Below are 24,589 nucleotides of genomic sequence, written 5' to 3'. Positions count from 1 at the left end.
ATTTAAAATATAATCCAAGTATAATTCCTGATAAAATCTATTAAAACAAAATTACATAAATCTATAAAATATATATGTAAATATACTAAAATTTAAAATATTTGTATGGTTAAAAAGTAATTAAATTTAAAAACATTTATCCTTTTTGATATTTTTTACTGCTATCAATATAAATAAAATATACTAAAGTTACTGTCATTTTGTTCCCATCAACTTTTCTTGAAACCAATAGTCACTTATAAGGGTTTTTTTTTTCAAATTAGCTAGAGACTAGACACCGGCAATAAAATATGAAACATTGGCCTGCCAGAGGGACCCAAAATACCGCCATAAAGCTATAAAAAGGCAAATGTTATAAAACTGTATTTTGGAAAACTAATATAAGAATTTTATAAACATATATAGCAATTGTACTAATTTATCATCTCCCTGTCATCCTAAACATGTCGCCGGTCTTGAAAGGATGCAATATACTTTCAAATAAAATCTACAAAATACCAGAATGTCTAGATATAAACAAAATTATATAACTTATGATAAACTTATGACACTTAGAATTATATGAATACATACACTATTAAATAAACACTATAAAATACACAATATTAATTAATTAACAAATGGCACCATTTTTAGAATAAACATTTGCGATTAACATACATTATCAATAATATTTAAACAGTAAAGTGATACAACTTACAAATAAAAATTCTACATAGTGGAATTTTTTGGTTTTACTACATATCTAATCGCACCTTTGCGAAATTAAAGGTCTTGGAACTATGCAATGAGCACACTTTACATTTGATGTAAATATATTTATATATATGTAAATAAAATTAACCAACTAAATGTTTCAGTAGGGACAATGCAGACGAACCAATCAAGCGCCTGGAAAAAAAGGTCTCATTGCCTGCATTGGCGGGATCATAACAAAACAATTCTCCGGCTTTTTCTGTTTAGGTTAATCCTTTATATAGTCTATCCAATAAAACAGCCAACGTACATTGTACACTAACTTAGAATTTTTGTTTGCAACTTTTACCGGTTCGTAATCTCTAATTACTATCACTACTTAATTTGTGGACATTTGACAATAGGATCATTACCAACAGAAATCGAATTTTAGGATTAATGTCTTTACGTGTTCCGATGCATCAGACAGTGTTCTGTCTCTTAACTATGGTAAAATGAGAGGGAAAATATGCTCCGAGTTTAAAACGCAAGAGTTTAATTCTAGAGAATGATGGCATGCGCACAAGGATTTGAGTTTGCAACTAAATATCATATTTCTGTTCAGACCCAAGTTAAAATATTTTGGTATATTTTTTCATGGCTATATTCTTTTAAAATTTCATATTGGCCTTCATTTATTATGATTAGCATAAAAGATTCTTTCTTTAAAGTTGAGTAGGTACCAAGAAACTAAGATTGTGGCTTTTATAACACAGATCCTGTATTTTTGACCTCATTTATCCATGTTTCAAAACTAGTAGCATCACTTGTGTTTTGTACCCGTGTAATTCAATTGGTTTGCTTGCTAAATATTATAGAAATCATTATGAATCAATAAATCTAGTCAGATCTTTTCAGATTTCTACTACTTAAATTAGTTCGTGTTTCATTATAGTGCCCATTGAAATTTTATCAGCTAATTTCGCTGAAATCTGTATTTATTATCTGATTTTAATAAATATCACCCTTCCATTCAATTCCTGATCGATTATGTTCAATTTTAGAAGTAGTAAATATTTTTTACCAAAATAGGATCCGCAGCCTTAAAAATATTCAAGCGAGCCAAACTTCTATATTTCTTGTTCAATTCTAATGCTCTGGATTAACTATGTGATCAACGAGCTATGATTTTGATGAGATATACTGACATTAATGACATCGAGTCATATTTATCTGTATTTTTATTTTCGCAGGGTCAAATATGCCTAAATATAATGAATTTGGTATAAAATTGAATCCAATTTGTAAAATTAAAATAAAAATTGAATTGGTACGCATCTGGTCAGAATGTCCTCATATGTCTGTTCGGATTATAATAAATAGCTTTTTGACAGTATTCACAAATCGATTATTATCTAGTATTCCCTACCATTTACAATCAGAATATGAACATTATAAGAACAAATAAACTATAAACAACAAAATTCTTAACCTTGCAAAGCAGAGCTCTTACCGGTGCCAAAATAGCTGTTGCAGTACATTGGATTCTACCTCTCGATGACTTATAAATATTAACGTCGCAAAATCAGTCGGAAACTGCCGAAATATACCGAAACCGGTTGGGATTCTCCAGAAATAGCCACTATTATAATTCTCCAAAATTAGCCAGTACTGTTTAAAGCAAACTTTATATTTTTACAGACCGCATTTGGCAGTATATTCGACGTTATCTATGACGTGCATTGGCTGTTTTATAGGATGGACTGTATATGACTCGATGGTTGTTCAGTAATAAAGTAATATTTCAATTAGCAGTCAATGAATATAACCCATAAGTTCTACGTTCGACCTGATGATGCGCGTCCTGCACGAGACCGCCGCATGCGCCGCCCCTCGCACACCCGTTGTACCGCTTTGTTTTCAGACGCTCACCCATATTCCCCCGGTTTCAAGACGATAGTTTGCCGCTGGACCATCTCGATGACTACCTCTCCGATTTCGCGAGTTACGGTTCGACCACCGCCTCGGAACTGCCATTGAAAAAGCGCAAGCTCAATCAGTCCTAAACGGTCTCTTTACTTAACGAATCGGGATTTGGTTTTTTTTTCTCTCTCTTTTTTTGAATGTAAGGTTTCTGTTTTATCGGTTATTGTGAATATTTTTTTTATTAAGTCATTATCATTAAGTGTCATTAATTTAGTTTGTAGATGTTAGGCTTTGTACAAATGCATTTTTGTATATATCCATATATGTATTGATTTATTTATTTTTTTGCTTTTTGTTTGTTTATTTTTAGAGTGTTTGCCGAATGAGTGCGAGCGAGTGAATGAGATGCAAGTGGGTGTTAAGATATCCTGATGATGTTCACGCAAAATTCTTTGCTGTAAGCTTTACCACTAGTGCCGTTCTGTTCTCAAAAATATAACGTTCTCCAGGAGCAACGCCCTTTTATTTTGATAACAAGGATCGCTTTTACCCAGTGGTAAAGTAAAAGTAATTCTGTCCTGAAGAACAATGTCAAATAAAGGTCTAGACCATTTATTTACTGTTGTGTTATTAGCGCGACCTCCGTTCCTCGAATCCGCGTGACTAACCGGAGCCGCATGCTTTTGTGTGATAACTCCTTTCGTTAGCCGTAGTAAATGCATGAATTAAAATAGATTGACGGAGCGACATCTACGCCAAGAAGAAGGACGCATGTGACCAATATTGTAGGGGAGTCCTGGTTTTGGGTATAGTCCAGTCATATCAGGTTTTCTCTTGGCATGGGAGATAATAAGCTGTAAGTTCGTATAGTCCTTTATTTTAACCTTCTAAAAGTTGTCTCAAAACATATCAAAGCTCAAAAATCGCGAAAAATCGGTTTTTTGAAAATATCTAGCTTCCTATGAATTCCTAAAAGTTATAGTCTTTTCTTGCACGCATTTAGTGGGTGCTAACGACGTAATAAGGTGATAACGACTGCTATGTGATTTAAAAAAGGAATAAAAGTCTAATTAGAAGACTAGGGAAACTTTCCAGTTTAGATCAACCAACTCAAGTATTTTAATAAGTAAACACTGTACAAACATTATAAGAACATGGAACACGCATCTTGATGGCAATATATATTGTTCGGAAATCGGAGGACAGTATCGGTCATCTTCGTTACGCACAATTCGTCAAGTCAGCGAAGCCCAATAAACCTGTGGAATTATCCAATCTTCCACCATGTGCCGTGTATATTATCGAACTCAGACTTGGCTAGGAAATGATTTAAAACCCCAAGAAAGGGGTTGAGTACTACGAAATGAATTCCTGTAATCGATTATGACTATGTTATTACCAGCTCGAGATGAATAACTAAACACAGTAGTAGAAGTCAAATAAACACTCCAAAAATGGTTGTAGATCATGTAGTGAGTGCCGAAAATCGGAATTGTAATGTTCGTTCTCTTGTGGCGAGTGTAATGAACAAGCTTGCCTCAATACATCACCGTGTCAGATACTAAAATAGAAGTGAGATCGGAAAACGATAAAGAAGAAGAAGAAGAAAATTGATAAAATAAATGTATAAAACAGTATTTCTAAGTATAAATACTTTTACTTTTTTTCTACTAAATATGTAATTAGTATATATTAGAATATAATGAAAATATAAGTATTTCACTGAACAGTGTTTTAATTACGAATATGTAAGAGTTATTACACAAATATTATTTGATTAATGGAGAACATTATTAAATATACCATAATAAGTAACAAAATATGTTTTTTAACGATTTATTTATCACGACAAACGAAGCGCTCGCCACCACAAAAACGGTTGAATCGATAAAAGGTGTTTGAGACAAAAGAATTTTATTTTATATAACATTCATAATAAATGTAAATAGTATTAAACCTAGGAAGCGAGATATTTACAGAAAAGGTTTTTGTGACCTTTAATATCTTAACGCACGGACATCAGATTTTTGAGACTTGAGATAACTTTTAGAAAGTCACAATAAAGGTTTATGCGGACTTTCAACTTATTATCTGTCAATCTGAGGCTGGCCCTCTTTTTTGGCTTACGTGGCCAAATTATTAGCGACAATATTAAGATTATTTAATTTTCGGGTTTAATTGGATTTTTGTAACAAATGATTAGATGGGAGTCTCATATATAATTTTTAGTTGTATCTGTAATCTGTTGGGATCATAAAAACTTAAAAAAAAAACAGTTTTATAATCTTTGGTTAGTTCCCACATATTTTCTATGGAACTCATGTCTGGTAAACCTGGTCTGATCTGACCGCCAAATATGCAGTATCACTTCTGGCTTTGTGATAGTCTTCAGAGAACTTCAGGAACATCGGGGTCATTCATTGTTCCTTCTACAATGCATAGGCGTTTCATGTCTTTGGCCGAAATAACAGACCATGAAACTAACTGGATGTTTAACCCTCTCTACAAGGCCATCAGCGTGGAGTTGTTCACACAATAACTTTTGTGACTCAAAATTTGGAAGGTTGGTTCGTTGAAAAAGCATACATGTAAATTAGTAGAATTAATATCAGAAAATCGTTATTGACCAATTGTATTTTTCAAAAAAGTTATACTTTCTCAATACCAGTCTGCAACAGTCAAATTTCGATGTGGCCTAACCCATTGGAGTCATTTCTTTTTCATGCTGTCGGTTAGATGTGTTTTTTTTGAAAGGCCGCCATCCGATCAGAGTCTCTTCCGCATAGTCCTCTCTGAAATCTTTACTCCCTCGTCGCTTATTACCGTAGTCAAATGAGCAATGCTCTTTTTATGACTTTCAAGGCACATGTTTCTGATTTTTCGATCATTTCGATTAAACAACATAATTTATTCAAACAAATATAAACTATAAATAACATAAATACGAGTACTGTCGCTAATAATCTGGCTACCTACTGGACTAGGAATGATAAACAATATACCCCAATTTTAAAAAAATCATCATCTTCATCGATGCGTATCTTAAGCAAAGCTTGGTGTATGGTGCTGTGCGGAATTTTGCACGATTAAATACAACAGCCTTAGTATTGTAGGATCATCATCCATATCGTGCCCCTGGGGTTTTGGTAATATTTTGAATTTATGTGTATAGCCGTGCCATTCCTCCGCCGCCAGCTCATCATTCATCCGCCAGACCGGTGCTGACCAGTCACACCACTCATCCGCTGCCAGCCCATCTACAATTTCCTTCCCATGCACCGGTACGTAAGAAAACCGTCCAACAACCGTCCCCTCACCGACTAACTTTCTTTTGTTCTATCAGGTTACTTCTTATGGATTTGCTCCGATGAGTCCTGGGAAAGGACACCAGTACCAGGCCAGCTTGTGGTTCACGGAATAGTGGTGAGTATGCCGATCTCGCCAATACTTATTCATTCAGCCAAAATACTAAAGATTGATTTGTGGAAAAAGTAATCTATAGCCAGTTCAATAAGACGTTGAACTCACTTCATCAAAATTTATAACTAAATGACTGATTAAATAAAATAATGAAATAAAATTAATGTTGTTAAATATAATTTATTTTAACATTGTTGTATATCTAATACATATATTACACCGGTCTACAAAAAAATACACATTTCTTGCGCACGGGGGTTTAATATATTATTATACATGATATATATGATATTATATGAAAAGTGCGATTGGACAACCAAAATATTTGCTTTTAAAACAGTTACAGCGATGTGACCATTCATTAACTTATGTGTTATGCCTTATTGTAGTTTTCTCAGAGGTGAAAAAAGAACAATGAAGTTTGCATTGTAATTCCATTTAGAGGTAAAAATTCAAAGAAAACTTCTTATCCTGGTCTACCATCGACATTCGCTTCAATACTTAATTCAGAAAGATATCCTGTACCTGCTCCTCCTCTATGAGAAAATCAACTACTCTCTCAAGGTAGCCATGGAATTTGGTATTAAATCTGATTCAAGAATACTACATCTTGTTAACTCTGAAGATCTTAATGGCTTAATAAGATACTTGGAATGAAAACAATGGAATTTACTTGATTCTGATGTTCGAATATCCAGTACACTGAAAGCATAATGGGGGTTTATAAAAGAAACTTCTGTCGAACATGACAGGAAAAGTAAAGCCGTTAATTTTTAAACATTTGAACTCTATTTTAAGACAAACGAACTTCCATTTATGATTTAAATGGAAGTGTGTTATATTTTAATAAATTAATTTTATCTAAAAATTTTATGTATTTTTATTGGGTTGGTTTTTAGCATTTGTCCACATATCAAAAATTCAGAATTATTTCTTGTTTTTATTCTTATTCCTAGGTATAAAAGCAACAAAAATGTATACGTGTATCCCACCGCAAAAGTGCTGTAGACCGGTGTTATAGAAGGACTACAGTTAAGTATACAGTCAAAATAGTTTATAGGTTAGTTTGTTATTGATAGATGATTCTGTTTTATTATATTGACATGGAACTCTTTCCTACACCATCTATGAGGTAGAGTTACATGCGCGTTTTTTATGTGATGGTATCCCCTGGAGGCTTAATCCACCTAATTAACAATTGAATATCTGAGTAATGTATTTTACTTTCATTAGAGAGCTTTTTATTTTTAGATACCTTTTACGTTCTTGTTTCCTTCATTACAGTGTTTCCTTGTATATCTTTATTGGTAAAACTAGATTTAATCACTACAGACCCCCTAATGTATTTGCTATATCTGCAAAACAGTTAGTATTCCTTCTCTCCTCATACATTCTAATCAAGTGCTCATGTATATCCTAAACAATTACATACAGTTATCATACAGTCACCATATATTAATTATATACGTACCTTTAGTTGTTTAGACACTCTTCACACTGTCTTGGTAATTCCCAGCATTGGATTACAATTTCACATTTAGAAAGTTTCATTCAGCCACTGTAACTTTCTGGGTCGCTATTCAAGTCAATATTTAAGCTCTGAATTTCCAATCAATCGTTGTTCATGACTCCACTATTTGTTAATTTCTTCTTCAGTGTGTTTGATGGATTGAGATGGGCCTCAATTATTTCGTTCCTTGTCATAGTATCTGATTAGATATGCGTCCTATTTCTGACTATCTTAATAGCTTTGTTATTTTCAATCAGGGTAATAATAAGTTACATTATCAGACAGCATCGTATCTCTTTTTGCTATAATAAAATAAGGAAAAGTTCTAAAACGAATTTACAAGTTGCGATATGTAGGAACATTCAACATGGTGATGATGTTCTTATTTTGAATAACTTAAATAAATAAATACGTTATAAATATAAAACAAGTTTATTCAAAAAGTATTATTCATCAAAGTAACCTTAATTAAAGAAACAACTTCTTGTCCAATATCCAAATACCATTAACATTTTACGATACTAGAAGTCATACAGGTCTTTAGAAGCAAATAATCTCCGTTTTGACCTTTCTTAAAAATTGTAGTATATAGAAAAACCGATGCAAACAGAAATGTTTAACAATATCCTTTTTATTGTCCGGTATATTCAAAAGTTTCAGGTATTCATTGTCAGGTATCTTGAGGAATAAAGTTGAATTTTTAAAAAGTTATTTTATTAGTTAGGCCTGATTTTATTAGTTAGTTAGACAGTACTATAGTCAATTCAAAATAATAGTGAAGTACGTCATCACGATGTCGGATGTGTTGCCTATCCCGGATTGTAAATCCGTTTTAAAATCAGACGCAATTTTTCTTTCTCATTTTATTCTAGTTAAAAAGAGATATAATGTTGTCTGACGCGTCCGAACATATAATCTAATCAGCTTATAAAATTCGGCCAATTTTGAAATGTCTGCAAAATTCTTTAAAATAATTACTCTAAGTAAAAATGCTGAGGTTTAAAAATCACACCTAGAACTCTACCTCATAGAATGCGTGGAGAAGAGCTCAATGTAAACATGATAAAACAACTCTAACCTACAAACTATTGTGGCTTTATAATTAATTGTAGTTTTAAATATTTCAATTTTAAATGCTCTATAATGTTAGAATAAATTATACTTGATAACATTATTTTTGTTTCATTGTATTATTTAAATTAGAATGTTCTTTATATGTCAAAGTCGTTCCGTTGACAAAGTTGATGCGGCAACATTGCGACGTTTGACGTCATAAATTTAGATGTCATGACTTCACCTCTAATATTATCGTCCCACTATACTCGATGATTATTTAAAATAATTGGGAGACAGTTTATAGACTCAAAATCTTAAACTTACTGTAAAATTGTAAATTATTTTTTCTTTTCAGGTATCTTGTTATGGCAATCACCCCTCTAAAATTAATCCAGGGACATAGTTTTACTTCGTATTTGGACAAGCAAGGCTGGCCCATACAATTCAAAAACACGTCCATAAAGAATCGTTCGGCTAGTGCGAGAATTAACAGTTTTGCTTTAAGTATTTGAGAAATCTTCTGTTTACTGCTTTTATTTTGGATTTTTTGGGTTTTTTGGGATATAACCAATGATTTTGCTATAGAAGTTGAAGACACAGATATGTTGTGTACGAAACTTAGGTTTCCTTAGATGTTTAGTGACTTTTTGATGTTTTCGTTTTTTATTGACGTTTTAATTGAATCCAAATCAGCCCATACCCGTGCAATAAGGTGGACTATTTGTTTCTTTTAATACAAAAGTGAATATATTATGTATTGAGTTTAAACAAAAAATGAAAGGTCAGGATTTATACGCCTTTCGTTATCCAGGGACTGAACTGGAAGGGGGTGTATAAACCAAGCCTTTAGTGATAATAGGTGGTAAGTTTTATGGAGGCTCTTCTTAGTATAGTGATCTTCCTGTGTTATGTATGTATTGTCATTGTCATCTCCATGTTTCGTGTGTAAGGACAGGAAATTTTGCTTTACTTAGTTGGGATATTTTAGAGATTCAGTTTTTGTAGTTTCCTAGGTACTTATTTTAACTCTCATTTAGTTCTGTACATAGGTAGTTCTTCACATTTTTATTTCATAATTTGTTAGGTTTAAAGTTATGCTTATTTGTCTGATATTTATGTTGGTTTGGTTATAATCATTCTTCGGCATTTTATTCAAGATGCTAATAATACTTTAGATTTTTATACATGTTTGAAAATATACTCTACTGCTTTCAATGAGTAGATACTAATTGATTTAGTTAGTGTGCCAAAAAAAAATAGAGAGATAGATTTGGGCACACAAACATTTAAATATATATACATAAAGATATATATATACATACTATATATATAGTAAACAAACAAAAAATTTTTTACTGTAGCTATATTAAAAATAATAAAATTGATGTGCCTGTGAAAAACATTAAAAACAAACTAAAAAAAATCTATAATTATCTGTGCTCTATTGTTCAAAATATTTACGTGAAATGTTTTAAAACGAAAATCTCGTGTGCACATTAGATGTTTTTAAATGTTATTAATCAGCAGGGAATAAACATTTAACATCAATAGAGTAACATGATATATATAGTTGTGATATTTAAACAAAAATCTTACAAAAACTTTTCCTTTTGTCTTTTTAAAGAAATGTACATATTCAAACTTTGATGCTTTTTCAACTGGTGATCGGACTTCACAAATAATTATCAGCGCATTCGCCCTTTTTTGTTGATACAAAAATAATTTATAATCCATAATTGTCTTTATACTTTAACGCGATATATACTACGTCCACTACCAGAAAATATAGTTGTTTAAAATAACAAATTACAAAGACTGTCACTGAATTGAATTTAAATCAGTTAAATATATATTTTATCTGCACTGACGTTTTAATTTATTTGAATGTACGATTTGACATTTGACACTACTTAATATCAAGAGATGTAACAAGTATTTTTAAATTTGTCAAATAGTTGTATTAATCTGTGATCGTCTGATGCCCAAGAAAAAGCGCGAGTGTGCTTGATAGAACTAGATATGAATCCGCACTGTTTTGAAACTAACTAGATATTAGATAGATGTGTAATATAATTAAATATTTTTGGAATTTTCTTAGAATAGAAATTTTTGGGAGTAGTTGAAAATTTACATTTTTCATCCGCATATGATAGTTTTTAATGTCATGATTGACAAGACAATTTCTCATCAAAAGCGATATATGTGTACATAGTTTCCACTAGGGTCTTTTTTCTGTGATCAGAGGTTTAAAATTTGCTTTTTGAGACAAAATTTAACGTCTATAGATATATAAAATATATCCGTTCAAGGAAAGTGAGATGTGTACGTCTTTGTTAAATTTCTAAATGATATAGAGGAAGCCTTAAGCGAGAACAATATTCGTAGAGATGTCATCGATGTGGGATCGCACTTAATAGTTGTTAATTTTAGTCGACCTCCATTGTTCTTCATTCAATTATTATTACTTTTAAGTAAATAAATATATAAATATATATATATACTGCACAGGGTTTTTAAATACTAATAATTGTAACAGCGAAATAGGGTGTAGTTTATTAATTAAATAAGTATCATATGGGTGTACCTAACCTTTATCGCGTTGCTTTGTTTTTCAGTTTTGTTTTTTTCATATAATCCACCGTTGCTTAGTTACATTTTGACATTTACGTCAACAATAGAACGCCGTCATTTGGTTCAGTATTATTTCGCCTTTACTTTACTCCGTGGCCCGCGACTAATATCAAATATATCAAAATATAAAGCACAATAATATATTACCTCAAATTTTGTATATAGGAAATTTAGATCTCTTTTCGTTCTATACTGTTATAATTCATCCTCAACACAGACATTTTCAAGATATCCAATATTAGTCAAATAATTTAAGGAATTCCTATTACATGTAACTATTATTATAATGATTATTATTATGCCTATATTATTATATGATTATTATTGTTTTAGTATTTTTGGGTTTTTGGTGTAATTTAAAAGAAAAAAGGTTAATTGTAATCAGTTACCATATGTTATGCGCTTATATATGTTCCCCATTTAATATACTTACGATACGTTGCACTAAAAAGGAGAAAAAAAACTGTCGTTTTACTATCAGATCTAAAGGCTGCACTATAATAATATAGAAGAATTTTTGGGACACGTTCTGTGGATAATTTGTTCACGTTTATTTTGATTTTTTTTTTCCAAATCGAGTTTTAATTTTTTTTCTTCTTTTTCGTCGTCGCCTTACAGGACGTGTCGTTTTTAAACTTAGAAATACTACTGTTACAGAAAGACTGGGTGTAGATCATGTCAATATAAATAAATATAAATATTATTATACATATAGCTATAGTAGTGGGGTCGAACCCCGATTATTTGGTGATAGGCGTTAGTAAATGTATATTGATTATTATGATAGATTATATACCGTAACAGGTAAAGGAAAAGCCTTTAAAAGTGGCGAGGTGGGACGAGGATATCGGTGCATGCGCACGCTCGAATTTGTTTTCGGTGATGGCGCGTGTCGCTATCCCGCACCATCCGACAAGAGAAAAAATTATATTTAATTGTGGGTGATTAATATTTTTAGTTTGTAGTACAAAAGAATACATTTTATTGTTGTTTTGTATTTTGCTCGGGATAATGCGAATCTTGGATGTTTTTATAAAATCGCCGAGTAGGGTAATAGAGAAAAAAGCCACGGGAAGCATTTGTGATTAAACAATTAATTTCACGCGACACGTCCATAGTTGTAAAAGTTTCAGAACGAGCGTTTTTTTCTGCCTGTCTGTCTGTCTACGGTGGCTGTAGGCGAGCAACAAACGTAATCAACCGACTGTAATTACTAATTAAATAGAACTAGACTAAAATAAAACAAAAAGAGAGTAAGAGAGAGAGAGAGAAAGAGAACCTGCCATAATAAATCTGTTTTTAGCTGGACCAAATTCGTAATACAATAGTTTAGGTGTTAACTTAAATGTGGATTTTCGTTCTGTGTTGCGACGAAGCAAACTTTACTGTTGTTTAGGTGTGCGAATTCAATACAACAGAATAGTTGAAATAATATATCTAAATGTTTAGAAAGCTTGCATAGACCGAAAAGTTTTTCCTTAACGCAAGGGCGGACGGGGGTTGCTCGGCTATCGGCTGCCCTTCCGTCCCCTGTTGTCACTCTTATATTATTGTCCATTACAGATTTCTCTTCGTTGTAATTAAAATAAATAAACACTTGTGGCCTATGTTTTTTTATTATTTACCGCTTGGGTGTTCCGTAATATTGATTAAATTTGTTCAGAAAGTATTGTGTGTGTTTTATTCGATCATAGACTTGTGTCATATTCTATTATATATAATATCTATATTTATATTAATTCCCTCCCCCTCATTTTCCCTACTTGAGCATCAAACAAAAAAAGGCGTAAACACTGACAATTTTTGTTACTGGTGAAATGTTCCATGCGATATCATAGCATAAAATTCAATTTTATCGTAAATCATTTCTAGATATATATAGAGTGGAAAGACCTACACATTAGTTTGGGCTTATTAGCGAACATTCAACTAGTGACCAGGTGGTTAGGATCACAGATGTCATCGGAAACGCCTATGTAAATGAAAAAAAACTATTGAAATCTTATAGGCAGAATGTTTCGAGTCAAATATGAATAAACCTACTCTACAACAAACTAAGGTAGGTATAGCAGAAGAAAGAGTATTGGTAAATATCTCGATGGCTACATTTGCTGATGACACTGCGATTATTGCTGTCGGAGACAGTAGGGAAGGAGAAGCCACACGAAACTAAAAATTAACAATAGCAAATCTGTACATGTGCAGTTCACGTGTAATAAAACCGCACAAGCACCAATAACAAACATATTATTCATTATTGTAACAACGCTAAATATCTCGGAATGGAGTTAAGATATGGGAAAATGTATTGGTTAATTGTAAGAAAATTATTAGTAAATAATAAAATGCTATTACACAAACAAGTTTTGAAACCTCTATGGACATATGGTATTCAATTATGGGGATATTCCGCAAAAACTAATATAAATGCAATACAAGTTTTCCAGAAAAACGTCATGGGCAGTATTGTAGGTGCACCCAGATAATACAGAACTGATTATTTAGATAGAGACATAGATACCTTCAGAGACCTACTGTCACTCGAGAAATCAAGAGAATTGCAAGGAGACATGAGGACAGACCGCATTCTCATATCAACATCGAACTAATACAACTCTTGGATAATACCAGAAAAGGGCACAGACTCAAAAGAATCAAGCAATTTGGTATTTTGTAGTGTAGTTAGGTACATTTAATAGAAAAACAGTAGTGCTACTATATATAGATTAATACATGAGAGACTTAGATAGGGCCGGTGGGTCCCTCTAGATATATACTTAGATTTAAGTTAATCTAAAGGCAAATTTTAGGTTAATCGGCAACGATTAGTAACAATGTAGTAAACAAATTAAAAAATTCTGGATATTACATGAACAATGTAAAATAAAACCGTTTCAAGTAAAATAATAGTTTTTTTTGTAAAACCCTTTAACAAAGTTAAATATTAGGATTATTAAATCAGTTGCACATAACATAGAATTGTTTGACAAACTATAATAACAAATATATTAAAAACAACTGAACAACTTCGGATACAATTTCCAAGGAAAATTTATCAAGGCCTTTAAGATTATTTTATATTTCATTAGAATGGAAATTTGCCAACATGAACTAACATATAGATTAATTTGTTTTTTTTTGGGTTGCGTCACGAATTTATCATAATTTTAAATAAACGATTTGATATGTTTTAACACGATTAGATTACCACGATTATAAGTATAGAAAAACATGCGTTATATTACCTATGAAATTGCCTTGGTAAATATATTAAACGCAGTCTTGATTATTCTGCTTTATTAACTACTAGCGACCCGCCCCGGCTTCGCACGGGTGCAATGCTGATACTAAATTAAATACACTACAGAAAAAATATGAACGTTGTATATAAAAACATAGCGGCCCGCTCCGACTTTGCACGGGCATAAAATATATATGCCTATGTCACTCAATGAAAACATGATTAAAATCGATCCAGTATTTTTGGTTCATTCATTACTGCCCTTGGCCTGCACGCATTAAATTTGGAGTAAAACAATTCCTCTTCCCCTATACTTACTATGAAGATTTCCTGCTATCTTTGGAATATCTAAATTCATACAATTTTTATTACATTACACATTTTTAAACGCAAATTTTAAATTTGTAATATCTCCGAAAATATTTCTTTAATTTACATGCTATAAGGAACCATATTGATCTATATTAATTGCACACTGTATTTAAGGTACTTAATTCGATAAGGATTAATGCCGTATTGCTTAAAATAGCTTCGTAAATAAGCCATTTTCTCACGTAAAAAGTAAACAATAAAAATGGTTAATGTGGGTTATCCCTAAAAGATAAACATATACCATCGCGGACTTTTTTGTAGACCTTTTTATGGTGTACAATACTGTAGTACATTAATTTGATCTAACTCGTAGGGTTAGGCAGCGTTTTTGCTAATTGCTAAATAAGCCTAAAAAAATAGGTTAATTTACGACGTCACGTTAGAAACCTCTAAAATTAGCAATGTTGCCTTAGTATATTATGCATGTATTATACATATAAACCTTCCTCTTGAATCACTCTATCTATTGAAAAAAACCGCATCAAAATCCGTTGCGTAGTTTTAAAGATTTAAGCGCACATAGGGATATAGGGACAGAAAAGGCGACTTTGTTTTATACTATGTAGTGAAGATCATTAAACAAACCATATATCGTGTACATGAATTACTAGTTCTCATCATATACATACATATCAAAAATGATATCTAAAAAAAAGGTTACTGGAGAGGCTAACAAGACTTTCTTGGTGATGTTATATGTTGTTGACTTGAAACTTTATTAATATATTAATTTGTTCATTTTTAACTTTGCACTTCCTATATTTATCATTTTAATTTGTAGTATTTTGACACATTAGATTACAATAATACATTTACTATATTTAAACAAATACAAATAAAGTTGCCGGCTTGGTTGGCGCGGTGGTGAAGGCAACAGGACGGTAACTGCGATAGACGCGGGTTAGAATCCTACTGGGGCGGGGCATGGTCGTAAATTTGTTTGTGATTGTTCTAGGCAAGAGTGTAAAATCCGACAAGGAGAATGTTCCCAGTCACGCCAGTGACCAGGTTGGCTAAGACCGGATGGTTTCTGGGATGATTTTTAAGCTGGTTACTCGCCAGTCGGTAGGTCTAGTCCAGGCAAACCCTCGTCGGTAAAAATAAGACTTTAAAATATAAAAATATATATAAAAAAACAAACTTGGCTTAGAAATCATACTGAACATGTATCAAGGCATTTTTGACGTCTCATTAACGTCGAATAAAGTGCTGTATATTTTACTTGGGGACTACTTTAGTATTGTTACTAAATAAAACACAACATTTGTAAAAGAATTTCTAATTGTAATAGTTACACCAAAAATAATAATAGTAGTTCTTCAGATTAACTGGATATGTTCCAAAATACAGAAAGAGAGTATTATCACAATATATAAAAGGCTATCTAACGAAAGTATCGTGCTGTTGTAGCCTTCGAGGGATAAAACTATCCCCCGTCGTCCGACTTTTATACATCCTAACTGCATTTAATCAGAACACAAATTTAACCTAAACATAATAATAACCAAGATAACAACAGCAAATAATCAGGTTCCTAGCAGTAAGTTCAAGAGCTTCAAAGGATAATCATAACCATTTTTTTTATATCTATAATATATATACAAGACTCGTTCAGATTCTCAATCTACGTTCTACATTCGATTAAATTTGCGTAATAAAAATAACGATTTTTCACTTTCATTATAAATAATACAGTAAATACCCTCTTATGATCATTCTATATCAAGAGGTTTCGTTCTATACAAAACGTACAAAAATAAATTAACAAAAAAATCAATAGGTTCGCGGTGGCTTGTCTTCAGAAAGTGATCTCCTTCTTAAGGTCCCCCGAGAGGGAGTCTGACTTCATCATGCCGGGTAAATTCTGAAACAAACGTCAGGATTACTGAAATTGTCGACGAAAAAGACAAGTTTCCTCTAATGTTACAAAACACCGAGTCAATGATGCGCTTCTAGTGACCATAGGATTAGGTGCTACTAAAAATGCTTAACTTTTTATTTGTTATGTATAGGATTACTCTGATATGTTGGTAATTTTAGTGATATTCAATCGTCTGTTTTGACTGATTTCGTAGAAAAGTCATCAAGTTTCAACGAAATTATGTGTTTTTAATTATTTAATTGTTGTTAACGATCTTTGTGTACATCTCTACAAGAATAAGATCAACAGATGTTTAGTAAATCCCCTGAAATCATAATCAGATTCAGATATTTAATAAAAACAAAACCTATTACACTGCAATGCAATCATGTTGTGTAATTTACAACACTTAACGATATAATCACTATATTATTACAAAAAAACACTTACAATTGACTTTGGAATGATACTGAAGTAAGACCAGTAAGCCATGACAGGTCTTACGGGAAGTAAGACCCGTCATGGCATTCTTGACGTTTGTAACATGACGTTCATGGCATTTGTAATTTAACTAGAAGATCCAGGTACTTTTGTTTTGGAAGGGATACAACAGACAGTAGGTTTAAGCTAAACAGACGTACTCATAATTGATGAAAATTGTAGTATAAGTAGTGTACTAATTACTACAAAGTTTAATTATTATAATAATAATAAGTTTAATTTCGTTCAAATTTGTCAAGGGAGGGCTTAGTTCTCCAAGGATCCGTTACTGATAATTGATTTATATGGTTATTGATGTTAGTTCAACATTAGTTATTAATTAACTTATTAATGTATTATAATGGCAAGTAGTCAAGATAAAATCTAGTTTCTCATAATTTTTGCTACGTCAATTGATGCAAAATGTTCTCTCCAAAATATTTATTATAAATGCTAGTCATTTTAGAGTAAAAATCACAGAAATCAACTAATAGGTTTTGAAAACTTCTTTCTAGAGAAAAGTTCATCTGATGTCTAAAATCTAAACTGATTGAAAACTGTATAAATAACCACCTTTTAAGAAAATCTAATAATATACCTAAAGTAGCAGTGAACAAACGTCATTAAGGTGTTTAATGTATTACCAATCTCAATGTACTCAATTAGACATACTGCAGAAGGAATTAACGAAGGCTTGAATATGAGGAGAGGATGAATATTAACTGTTTTGTAGATATGATAAATACATTAGGAAGAAATTTAATTAATTTTAATTAGAAAGAAAATTAATTTTATCAAGAATGGTATACACAGGTAGTAAAAGAACAAACAAAATAAGACAGTGATGTCAAAATAACATGAAAAGGAAACAAGAACTAACTGTAAAAAGGCTCTCTAATGAAAGTAACTACTTGAATATACAACTGTTAATTAGATGTATTAGGCCTTCAAGTGATACCATAGGTTATATCAAAGAGTTAGAGGTAAATATTATAATACTATAATACAACTCTGACCTATAAACTATCGTGGCTATAAATATTATGAGATATAGTATAATGTTAAAATAAATTATATTTGATAACATCTTTGTTTCATTATTTCATTAGGTTCTCTGTTACTTTGGACAGACTATATTAAAGAGATTAATAGAGTTTCGACTCAGTGTTAAGAAAATTAATGTTGGCAGACTTACCTCCAAGATAATGGGAGTATTCATAGGTATACTGCCATAGGTTACATTTATCCTTTGAAGTTCTTGCTGTTGCTGCTGCTGCTGAACCTGAGTGAGTTGCTGCTGCACTACCTCCACTTGCTGGGCGGCGTGTTGAGCCTGCCTCTCCATTTCCTCCCTACAAAATCGAGTTGTTCTGTTAGGTATTGTAGACCGCTCTACACAAAGCACCACTTACTTAATTTTTTTGACTGATCCGGAATGAAAACGACCGCCTTCACCCCTAATCCTATTCATGGCATGCCTGTGCCGAGATTCGTGAAGATATTTCTGTAACGAAACCAAAAATAACACTATGACCTAGAAATGGGTGAGCTCGGGCCATACCGGTCGTTCTTTTGGAATTTTCCCCTCAGCCTCCAATTTAGCTCTGGCCTGACGTCTCTTCAAAATGCGTCTATACTGTTTCGCATTTACATATAAAGGTTCCTCTTCAAGGAACTCTTGGCCAGGTATGGGAACTCTTTGAAATTGGGTGTTTGTACCGTTTGCTGGAACCATCTACATTTTAAGGAGAGACCTGTTTTAGACTTGTAAACATGCCAACCATTTAGATTTTTTTGTATTAATAAATATGATCCAGAAAAATTTCTTGCCCTTTAACCAGAAACCACAGGCATGATAATTTTCGGGATCTTTGGTTTACGTACGTCTGGATTAGTCCTCACCATCACAACATTGCCATTGGCCATTGTCAATTGAGCATTAGGAGCCTGTTGAACTAACGTGGGAGTTGTAGATGATGTTACCGTTGACTGAGGCACCGTCTGAGTAGCAGCTGGTGGAGCTGTATTAGCGATTTGTACTAAATTCCCATTTATATTTAATACTAAAAAAGGAAACAGGTTTTTAGTTTCTGTTAGTGTTGATTTTCATGATTCACTTACCTGTTGGAGTTTGTTGTATATTACCACCTTCTATCACAGCCCCAGGTTGGTATATAAAAGTTTGACCATCAATAGTTTGTACAATTTGTGGTTGTTGAGCTTGCTGTACCAGTACCTGACCTTGTTGTAAACTACTTACTGGTAAAACCTAAACCAAGGATGTTTAGTTAAAATATTCATTTTATTAGCATATAAAGAACTAACCTGGATTTGTTGGAGCCCTTGTGTCCCCGCGGGAGCAGCCACCTGAATTGGTCCTCCAGAAGGGACAGCGTGTACCATGATTTGTTGTCCATTGGTCCCTTGAATCACTTGTCCAGGATTCATTTGCATTACTTGAACTTGTTGTGGACTGACTCCCATCACCACTTGTCCATCAGCGGTGGTTGCTATCTGTTCCATGATCACTCAAATTCCACTAAAAACCACATCGTTCGTTATTTATTGAAGTTAGATAACTTTGAGAGCCTTGTCCGTCATTTAGAAACAATGGTTTATCATTCATTACCGAATTATCTTTCAAATAAACACATTCACTGCTTTTCATTTTAATATAAACACTATTATATTTGTATTTAGTCGATGCATAACTCGACAAGGTTATAGGCAAGAAAAAGGTAGAAAACATCGTATGGAGTTTCGCCATGTTAAAACGACGTCACAATATAATTTTACAGTCAACTCAACGTGTCAAAAATGTGTTGTTAATGGACAAAAAACGATTGTTTCCCAATCAGAAGTCGGCCTCTCCACTGTCGTCAACGACAAACACATTTGATAATTTGTGAACTTACATTGGATATTTTGCCGTAAGACTTTTCCGTCGATTGGTCGACAAATCGTAGACCAATGGCCGAGACGCACTACGAACCGTATTGGTGCTCGGATCCACGAACGATTGGTCGAAGATGGCCGCGACTACCACTCCCTGCGAAGCACGCTTCGGTCGATGCCCCTTCGACTTATCGACGAACGCCGACACGCTAAGCGCGGGAAAATCGGGCCAATTACAAATTTACCATCCCTGCCTGACTGCCAATAGCTTTGAAAAGTTCGACATGTGAATTGGATAAATTTTTGAGCAAAATTAGTTATAAGTTACAGGTGTACACTTGGTCTGGTGGATTTTCAGTGTTCACCATAAAATTAATTGACATTACACAACAAAAAATGATATTGTGATATATCTGATCAAAGTTCTCTTTTTCACTATAAACTATTTAAAAAGGCATGAAAATGTGATAAATCTTAAAATAGGTCGGCAGCACAGGCACTAAAGTAATTTTAAAATGAAATTTTAAAATTGCTCTACTCAGCTGCCATCTGTCCGTCACCAAGCACACTATTATATTTTTAGGTTTCATCATATGTACACATAATTCATAAAACAGAATATAATAAAAAGAAAACAAAAGTTTCTTTCATTAATACACTTATTTTTATTTTATAATTGTGATTAATAAATTTATGTTTGTATAAAATATTGAGATATAAGTTTATGACACGTATTACTGAATGCCTATATTTAACTTGTATTCAATCAATGAAAAACAACTTGTTTTTGTACATTTACAAAAAAAATTATGAAAAAATAATTTTTAAATTTTTAATAATTAATAATTAATTTACCATCACTTCACTTGTCAATAATATTAAATTTATTAAATTATTTTAGTGGTATTTATAAATAATTTATTTTCAGGTTATATTGCTGGTGGTATATGTATTAATACATATATTATTATTTTTTTAAAATAATAAAGTGTTTTTACGTAATTACGGTTTACTTGTAATTATGTGTACGGTTTTCACTATTAATTTCCTATACTAACAAGTTTGTAGTAAACTAAGATTTCAGAAACGATACTTTACTGATTACCTGTCAGATGATTATCAAAATATTTTGATAGTGTTTATAAAGGATTTTTCCTTTACCTACAAGATGATTAGGAGATGTCATTAGAAACATGACTAGAATTCGATAAGAGCAGTGTAATTTACATAATCATTAAGTAGCACCTTTCTCTTTTCTTAAAAGTTGTGGACTTTATACCCAGATTAAAACAATGCGGTTATGTTTACGTTTTTGAATCCCGACCAAATATAGCGATTAAATTTCGCACTCACTTATGCCCAGTATATTTTTAACCGTTTATGAATTTGCACTTTAGTAGTAAATAGTTTAGCAATAAAGACGAAATGCGCGACATCAAAGACATCCTTAAAGAAGCGGCTATTCAAATAGGTTCTGGAGGGTCTGCAGGTTGGTATGAGAGAGTTGTGGAAGTTGTGTTTAAAATTTGGCTTGTTATAGGATTTGTGGAAGTATGTATTATGCATCCGTTGGATTTAGTAAAGACACGATTGCAGATACAATCTGGAAAAACTCTCGCTAAGACAGATCCCAAATATTATAATGGGGTCTTTGACTGTTTTCATAAGATGTACAAATATGAGGGTATCACTTCATATTGGAAAGGGATTATACCTCCTATATTAGCAGAAACTCCTAAACGTGCTGTGAAAGTAAGTTCATTGAATCTTGTAAGTTGAAGTACATGTATAAGTATTTGTTTCAGTTTTTTACATTCGAACAATATAAACAATTTTTTATGTTTGGTTCACCTATAGCTACTCCACTGGTAAGACTAATTGCAAACACGTCTTATAAGCTATAGATATATGTAGATTTTTTCAGACATTCTCCTTAGCTGGCTTGGGTGCAGGTATAACAGAGGCAGTTTTAGTTAATCCATTTGAAGTCGTTAAAGTAACTCTTCAAGCTAATAGGGCTACTGGAAAAGAACTTCCTAGTACTTGGTAAGTATTGCTTGCAGTTTTGTGACTAACTAAGATATCAATATTTTGATGGCTATATACAACATTTTTCAAATGTAGCAAAAGTGGGGAGTTTATGCCTGTTTCTCTTAATTTCAATATAGGGCAGTTACTAAACAAATAGTAGAGAAGCATGGCTTCGGTTCTAGAGGTTTAAATAAAGGTGTTACAGCGACGATGGGCAGGAATGGTGTTTTTAATATGATCTATTTTGGTTTTTACCATTCCGTAAAAGGATATCTACCTAAAGTTGAGGTAAACAATCACCTATATCGAGTTAACATAGGTGACTGGGCCGAATTAACTATCGCTTCCATCCTACTAATGAAATAAACATTATTACCCAAGCTTTTTAAATTAGCTTCTTGTGAAATATCAAGTGTGTCAGTTCTGTACAAATCATGTTTAATACACTAAGGTCACTAGGCTATGGTATTATTAATGTATTATATCCATCAAAAACACTATATATTATTTCTTGTCGTCCATGACTGCTTTATTAATTTTTCGTCTTTTGCCATTTTTACAATATGTCATTAAGGTTTGTTCTACAACATTATGCAGTTGTCATATGTGCTTTTTCTTTTGGTGTTTTCTAAAGGAACCATGGAAGGAGTTTGCGATGAAAGTTGGGATCGGTTTCACTTCGGGTACTTTAGCTTCCTGTGTGAATATACCTTTTGATGTTGCCAAGTCCAGAATCCAAGGTCCTCAACCGATACCTGGTCAAATTAAGTATAAAGGAACCATGAGAAGCATCTTTATTGTCTACAGAGAAGAGGGGTAATAAAAGGTGGAAGGTCATTGATGCTATAATTATTTATATTTTCCTTTTCAGATGGTTAGCTCTGTATAAAGGTCTGTTACCAAAAGTTATGAGATTAGGACCAGGTGGTGCTATTATGCTTGTGGTTTACGATTACATGCACGAATTTCTGACCGCAAAGTTTAAATGACTGACTTGATTTGACTGATTCTTCACTCATATAGTATTAAGAGTATTTTTTAAAGCTTTTTAATTTTATGCCTTCAAAGCGGTTTGTATTTTATCGAATATTGTACAAGTTTCTACTAAAATAAAATTTGAAGAGCTGCAGTTGTCTGGTTTTTTACCTGTTATTTGAATTGCAATGAAACAAATTCATGAGTTAATTTTTAATCGACGTTAGTATGAAGGTAGGTAAACTAATTTTTAAATTATTTAAGAATTCAGAAGTGTTCGAAATCTCTGTTGAACCATATTTATGCATAAAATTAAACTATATTGTGGGATTTGCGTTGTTTCTATATAAATTTATTATTTTCCATATATTTTTATTATTTCGAAGTTTTAACTAAAACCGAACGTTTGAGCGTTGACATAACATTTGTCAATAGTTACGTTGCCATGGTAATCGTCAAGGATTAGATAAATACTTGATTATTTGAAAGCCAAATTAATTAGAAATGATTCCCTATTGACGAATGTGGATTAAACCATTCTTTTATTTACTGCACTCATAATTAATATCAGATTGAGACATAGCAAGACGTGTTTTACATAATGTAATTAATAATAGAATAAATAACGAGTCTGTTGACAAGGGTAGTCGAAATAGAACACACGCAAATTGGGTGTGTTATATTACGTCCATAAAGTTTGAGATATTTGTGTTATATATTTTTAGCGCCTTTGTGATGGTCTTTGATATGTGAGTATACCACTCTAGTGACTCACTTGATACTAGTGACTCGATATTAAAATTGTTATCTCTATCTATAACTGAGATGGTTACCATCTATGATATATTAAGGGCTGAGTTTGTGACCGGAAATACCGATAATGATGGTTCCATCTGTTGGGATAACCTGTCTAGGTAGATTTTCTTCTAAGAATGGTGCGATATTATTGATTTGTTATTTTTTTTATTACGCAGAAAGAAAAACACTATTATATATTGAAGGATATATCTTACAATTAATTCAATTTATGCTTTTTATTAGTTTATAGTGCCTTTAGCTAAGCATATTTCGTTTGTTAAACCAATTAAAACAAATAAAACGGATTAATATTTTTTAGATACCCCTGGCGATCTGGCGTTATTTAATTTTACTGTGGGGCGCTGAATGTAATTTCTGTTTTTTTCCGCGGTAGGAATAATTATTTTTTTAAATTAGTCTTCTAATAGACTAATTCTTATTTTACTTCAATTAGAATGTTTATTTGCCAATTGTGCATTTTTATGATTTAGGCTCATATATTTGGTTCAATTGAGGTATATATTTCTAATTAAAGGGATCTTCAAAGTTGTACATGTATATATTTTTGATGAGTCTTATTGTTCTGTCGTACGGTGAGTAATTTAAAAGTAGTAGGGATTGTGGTATGTAAAGGCATTTGGTAATTATTAAACACAATAATACGGGAAAGAAATGAAGATCTTTCTTCTTTTTGAAAATGGAAATCTTTAACATGCTT

The 24,589-nt window shown here is 32.3% G+C and overlaps 3 protein-coding genes across 48 annotated transcripts in view; 2 read left to right on the top strand and 1 right to left on the bottom strand.

Annotated features, from left to right (window-relative positions):
- The window catches only part of Hipk (Homeodomain interacting protein kinase), a 64,805-nt gene extending 51,918 nt beyond the window's left edge, over positions 1 to 12,887 (top strand). For 13 of the 42 annotated variants that reach the window (XR_013004513.1, XM_076396567.1, XM_076396563.1 and 10 more), the window contains exons 20-22: positions 5,774 to 5,882; positions 5,945 to 6,024; positions 8,943 to 12,887. Coding sequence is in view for 38 of the 42 variants with exons in the window: in XM_076396567.1 (XP_076252682.1) it covers positions 5,774 to 5,882; positions 5,945 to 6,022 (187 nt within the window). In the remaining 4 variants the exon portion in view is untranslated. The other 29 variants (XR_013004514.1, XM_076396573.1, XM_076396559.1 and 26 more) reach the window with 12 other exon arrangements.
- Positions 12,888 to 16,094: 3,207 nt separating this feature from the next.
- Positions 16,095 to 20,230, bottom strand: Nf-YA (Nuclear factor Y-box A). 5 transcript variants are annotated; one of them, XM_076396615.1, is made up of 8 exons: positions 20,088 to 20,230; positions 19,498 to 19,711; positions 19,294 to 19,441; positions 19,075 to 19,235; positions 18,734 to 18,907; positions 18,585 to 18,676; positions 18,368 to 18,524; positions 16,095 to 16,695 (listed from the first exon to the last, which is right to left on the bottom strand). In XM_076396615.1, the coding sequence occupies exons 2-8, from the start codon at positions 19,693 to 19,695 to the stop codon at positions 16,630 to 16,632; spliced, it is 996 nt and encodes a 331-aa protein (XP_076252730.1). In that variant the 5' UTR covers positions 19,696 to 19,711; positions 20,088 to 20,230; the 3' UTR covers positions 16,095 to 16,629. The 5 variants fall into 5 exon arrangements, with proteins under 5 accessions (XP_076252730.1, XP_076252729.1, XP_076252726.1 ...); XM_076396614.1 differs by having other exon boundaries at positions 18,368 to 18,542; positions 20,088 to 20,227; XM_076396611.1 differs by having other exon boundaries at positions 18,368 to 18,542; positions 19,057 to 19,235; positions 20,088 to 20,226.
- Positions 20,231 to 21,033: 803 nt separating this feature from the next.
- LOC143191473 (mitochondrial 2-oxodicarboxylate carrier) lies at positions 21,034 to 23,227 on the top strand. The gene is made up of 7 exons (XM_076396616.1): positions 21,034 to 21,556; positions 21,608 to 21,819; positions 21,873 to 21,935; positions 21,992 to 22,113; positions 22,236 to 22,386; positions 22,733 to 22,914; positions 22,970 to 23,227. Exons 1-7 carry the CDS (start codon positions 21,493 to 21,495, stop codon positions 23,085 to 23,087), a joined length of 912 nt encoding a protein of 303 aa, XP_076252731.1. The 5' UTR covers positions 21,034 to 21,492; the 3' UTR covers positions 23,088 to 23,227.
- The last annotated feature ends 1,362 nt before the right edge of the window (positions 23,228 to 24,589 follow it).

Source organism: Rhynchophorus ferrugineus, unplaced genomic scaffold, assembly GCF_030347505.1.
Source record: "Rhynchophorus ferrugineus isolate W39M unplaced genomic scaffold, kcgeb_rfMv2 rfM2, whole genome shotgun sequence".
Classification (NCBI taxonomy): domain Eukaryota; kingdom Metazoa; phylum Arthropoda; class Insecta; order Coleoptera; family Curculionidae; genus Rhynchophorus; species Rhynchophorus ferrugineus.
Note: the sequence above shows the minus strand (reverse complement) of the source record. Positions and strands in the feature narration are given on the sequence as shown.

What these genes read in the sequence shown, in the direction of transcription:
- Nf-YA (XM_076396611.1), bottom strand. Translation starts at nt 19,695, where the DNA reads ATGGAACAGATAGCAACCACCGCTGATGGACAAGTGGTGATGGGAGTC. An exon ending in AAGGGCTCCAACAAATCCAG is followed by an intron (nt 19,442 to 19,497) that starts GTTAGTTCTTTA and finishes TCCTTGGTTTAG; the next exon opens with GTTTTACCAGTAAGTAGTTT. An exon ending in TATACAACAAACTCCAACAG is followed by an intron (nt 19,236 to 19,293) that starts GTAAGTGAATCA and finishes TTCCTTTTTTAG; the next exon opens with TATTAAATATAAATGGGAAT.
- LOC143191473 (XM_076396616.1), top strand. Translation starts at nt 21,493, where the DNA reads ATGCGCGACATCAAAGACATCCTTAAAGAAGCGGCTATTCAAATAGGT. An exon ending in AGGTTCTGGAGGGTCTGCAG is followed by an intron (nt 21,557 to 21,607) that starts GTTGGTATGAGA and finishes GGCTTGTTATAG; the next exon opens with GATTTGTGGAAGTATGTATT. An exon ending in ATTGTCTACAGAGAAGAGGG is followed by an intron (nt 22,915 to 22,969) that starts GTAATAAAAGGT and finishes TTTCCTTTTCAG; the next exon opens with ATGGTTAGCTCTGTATAAAG.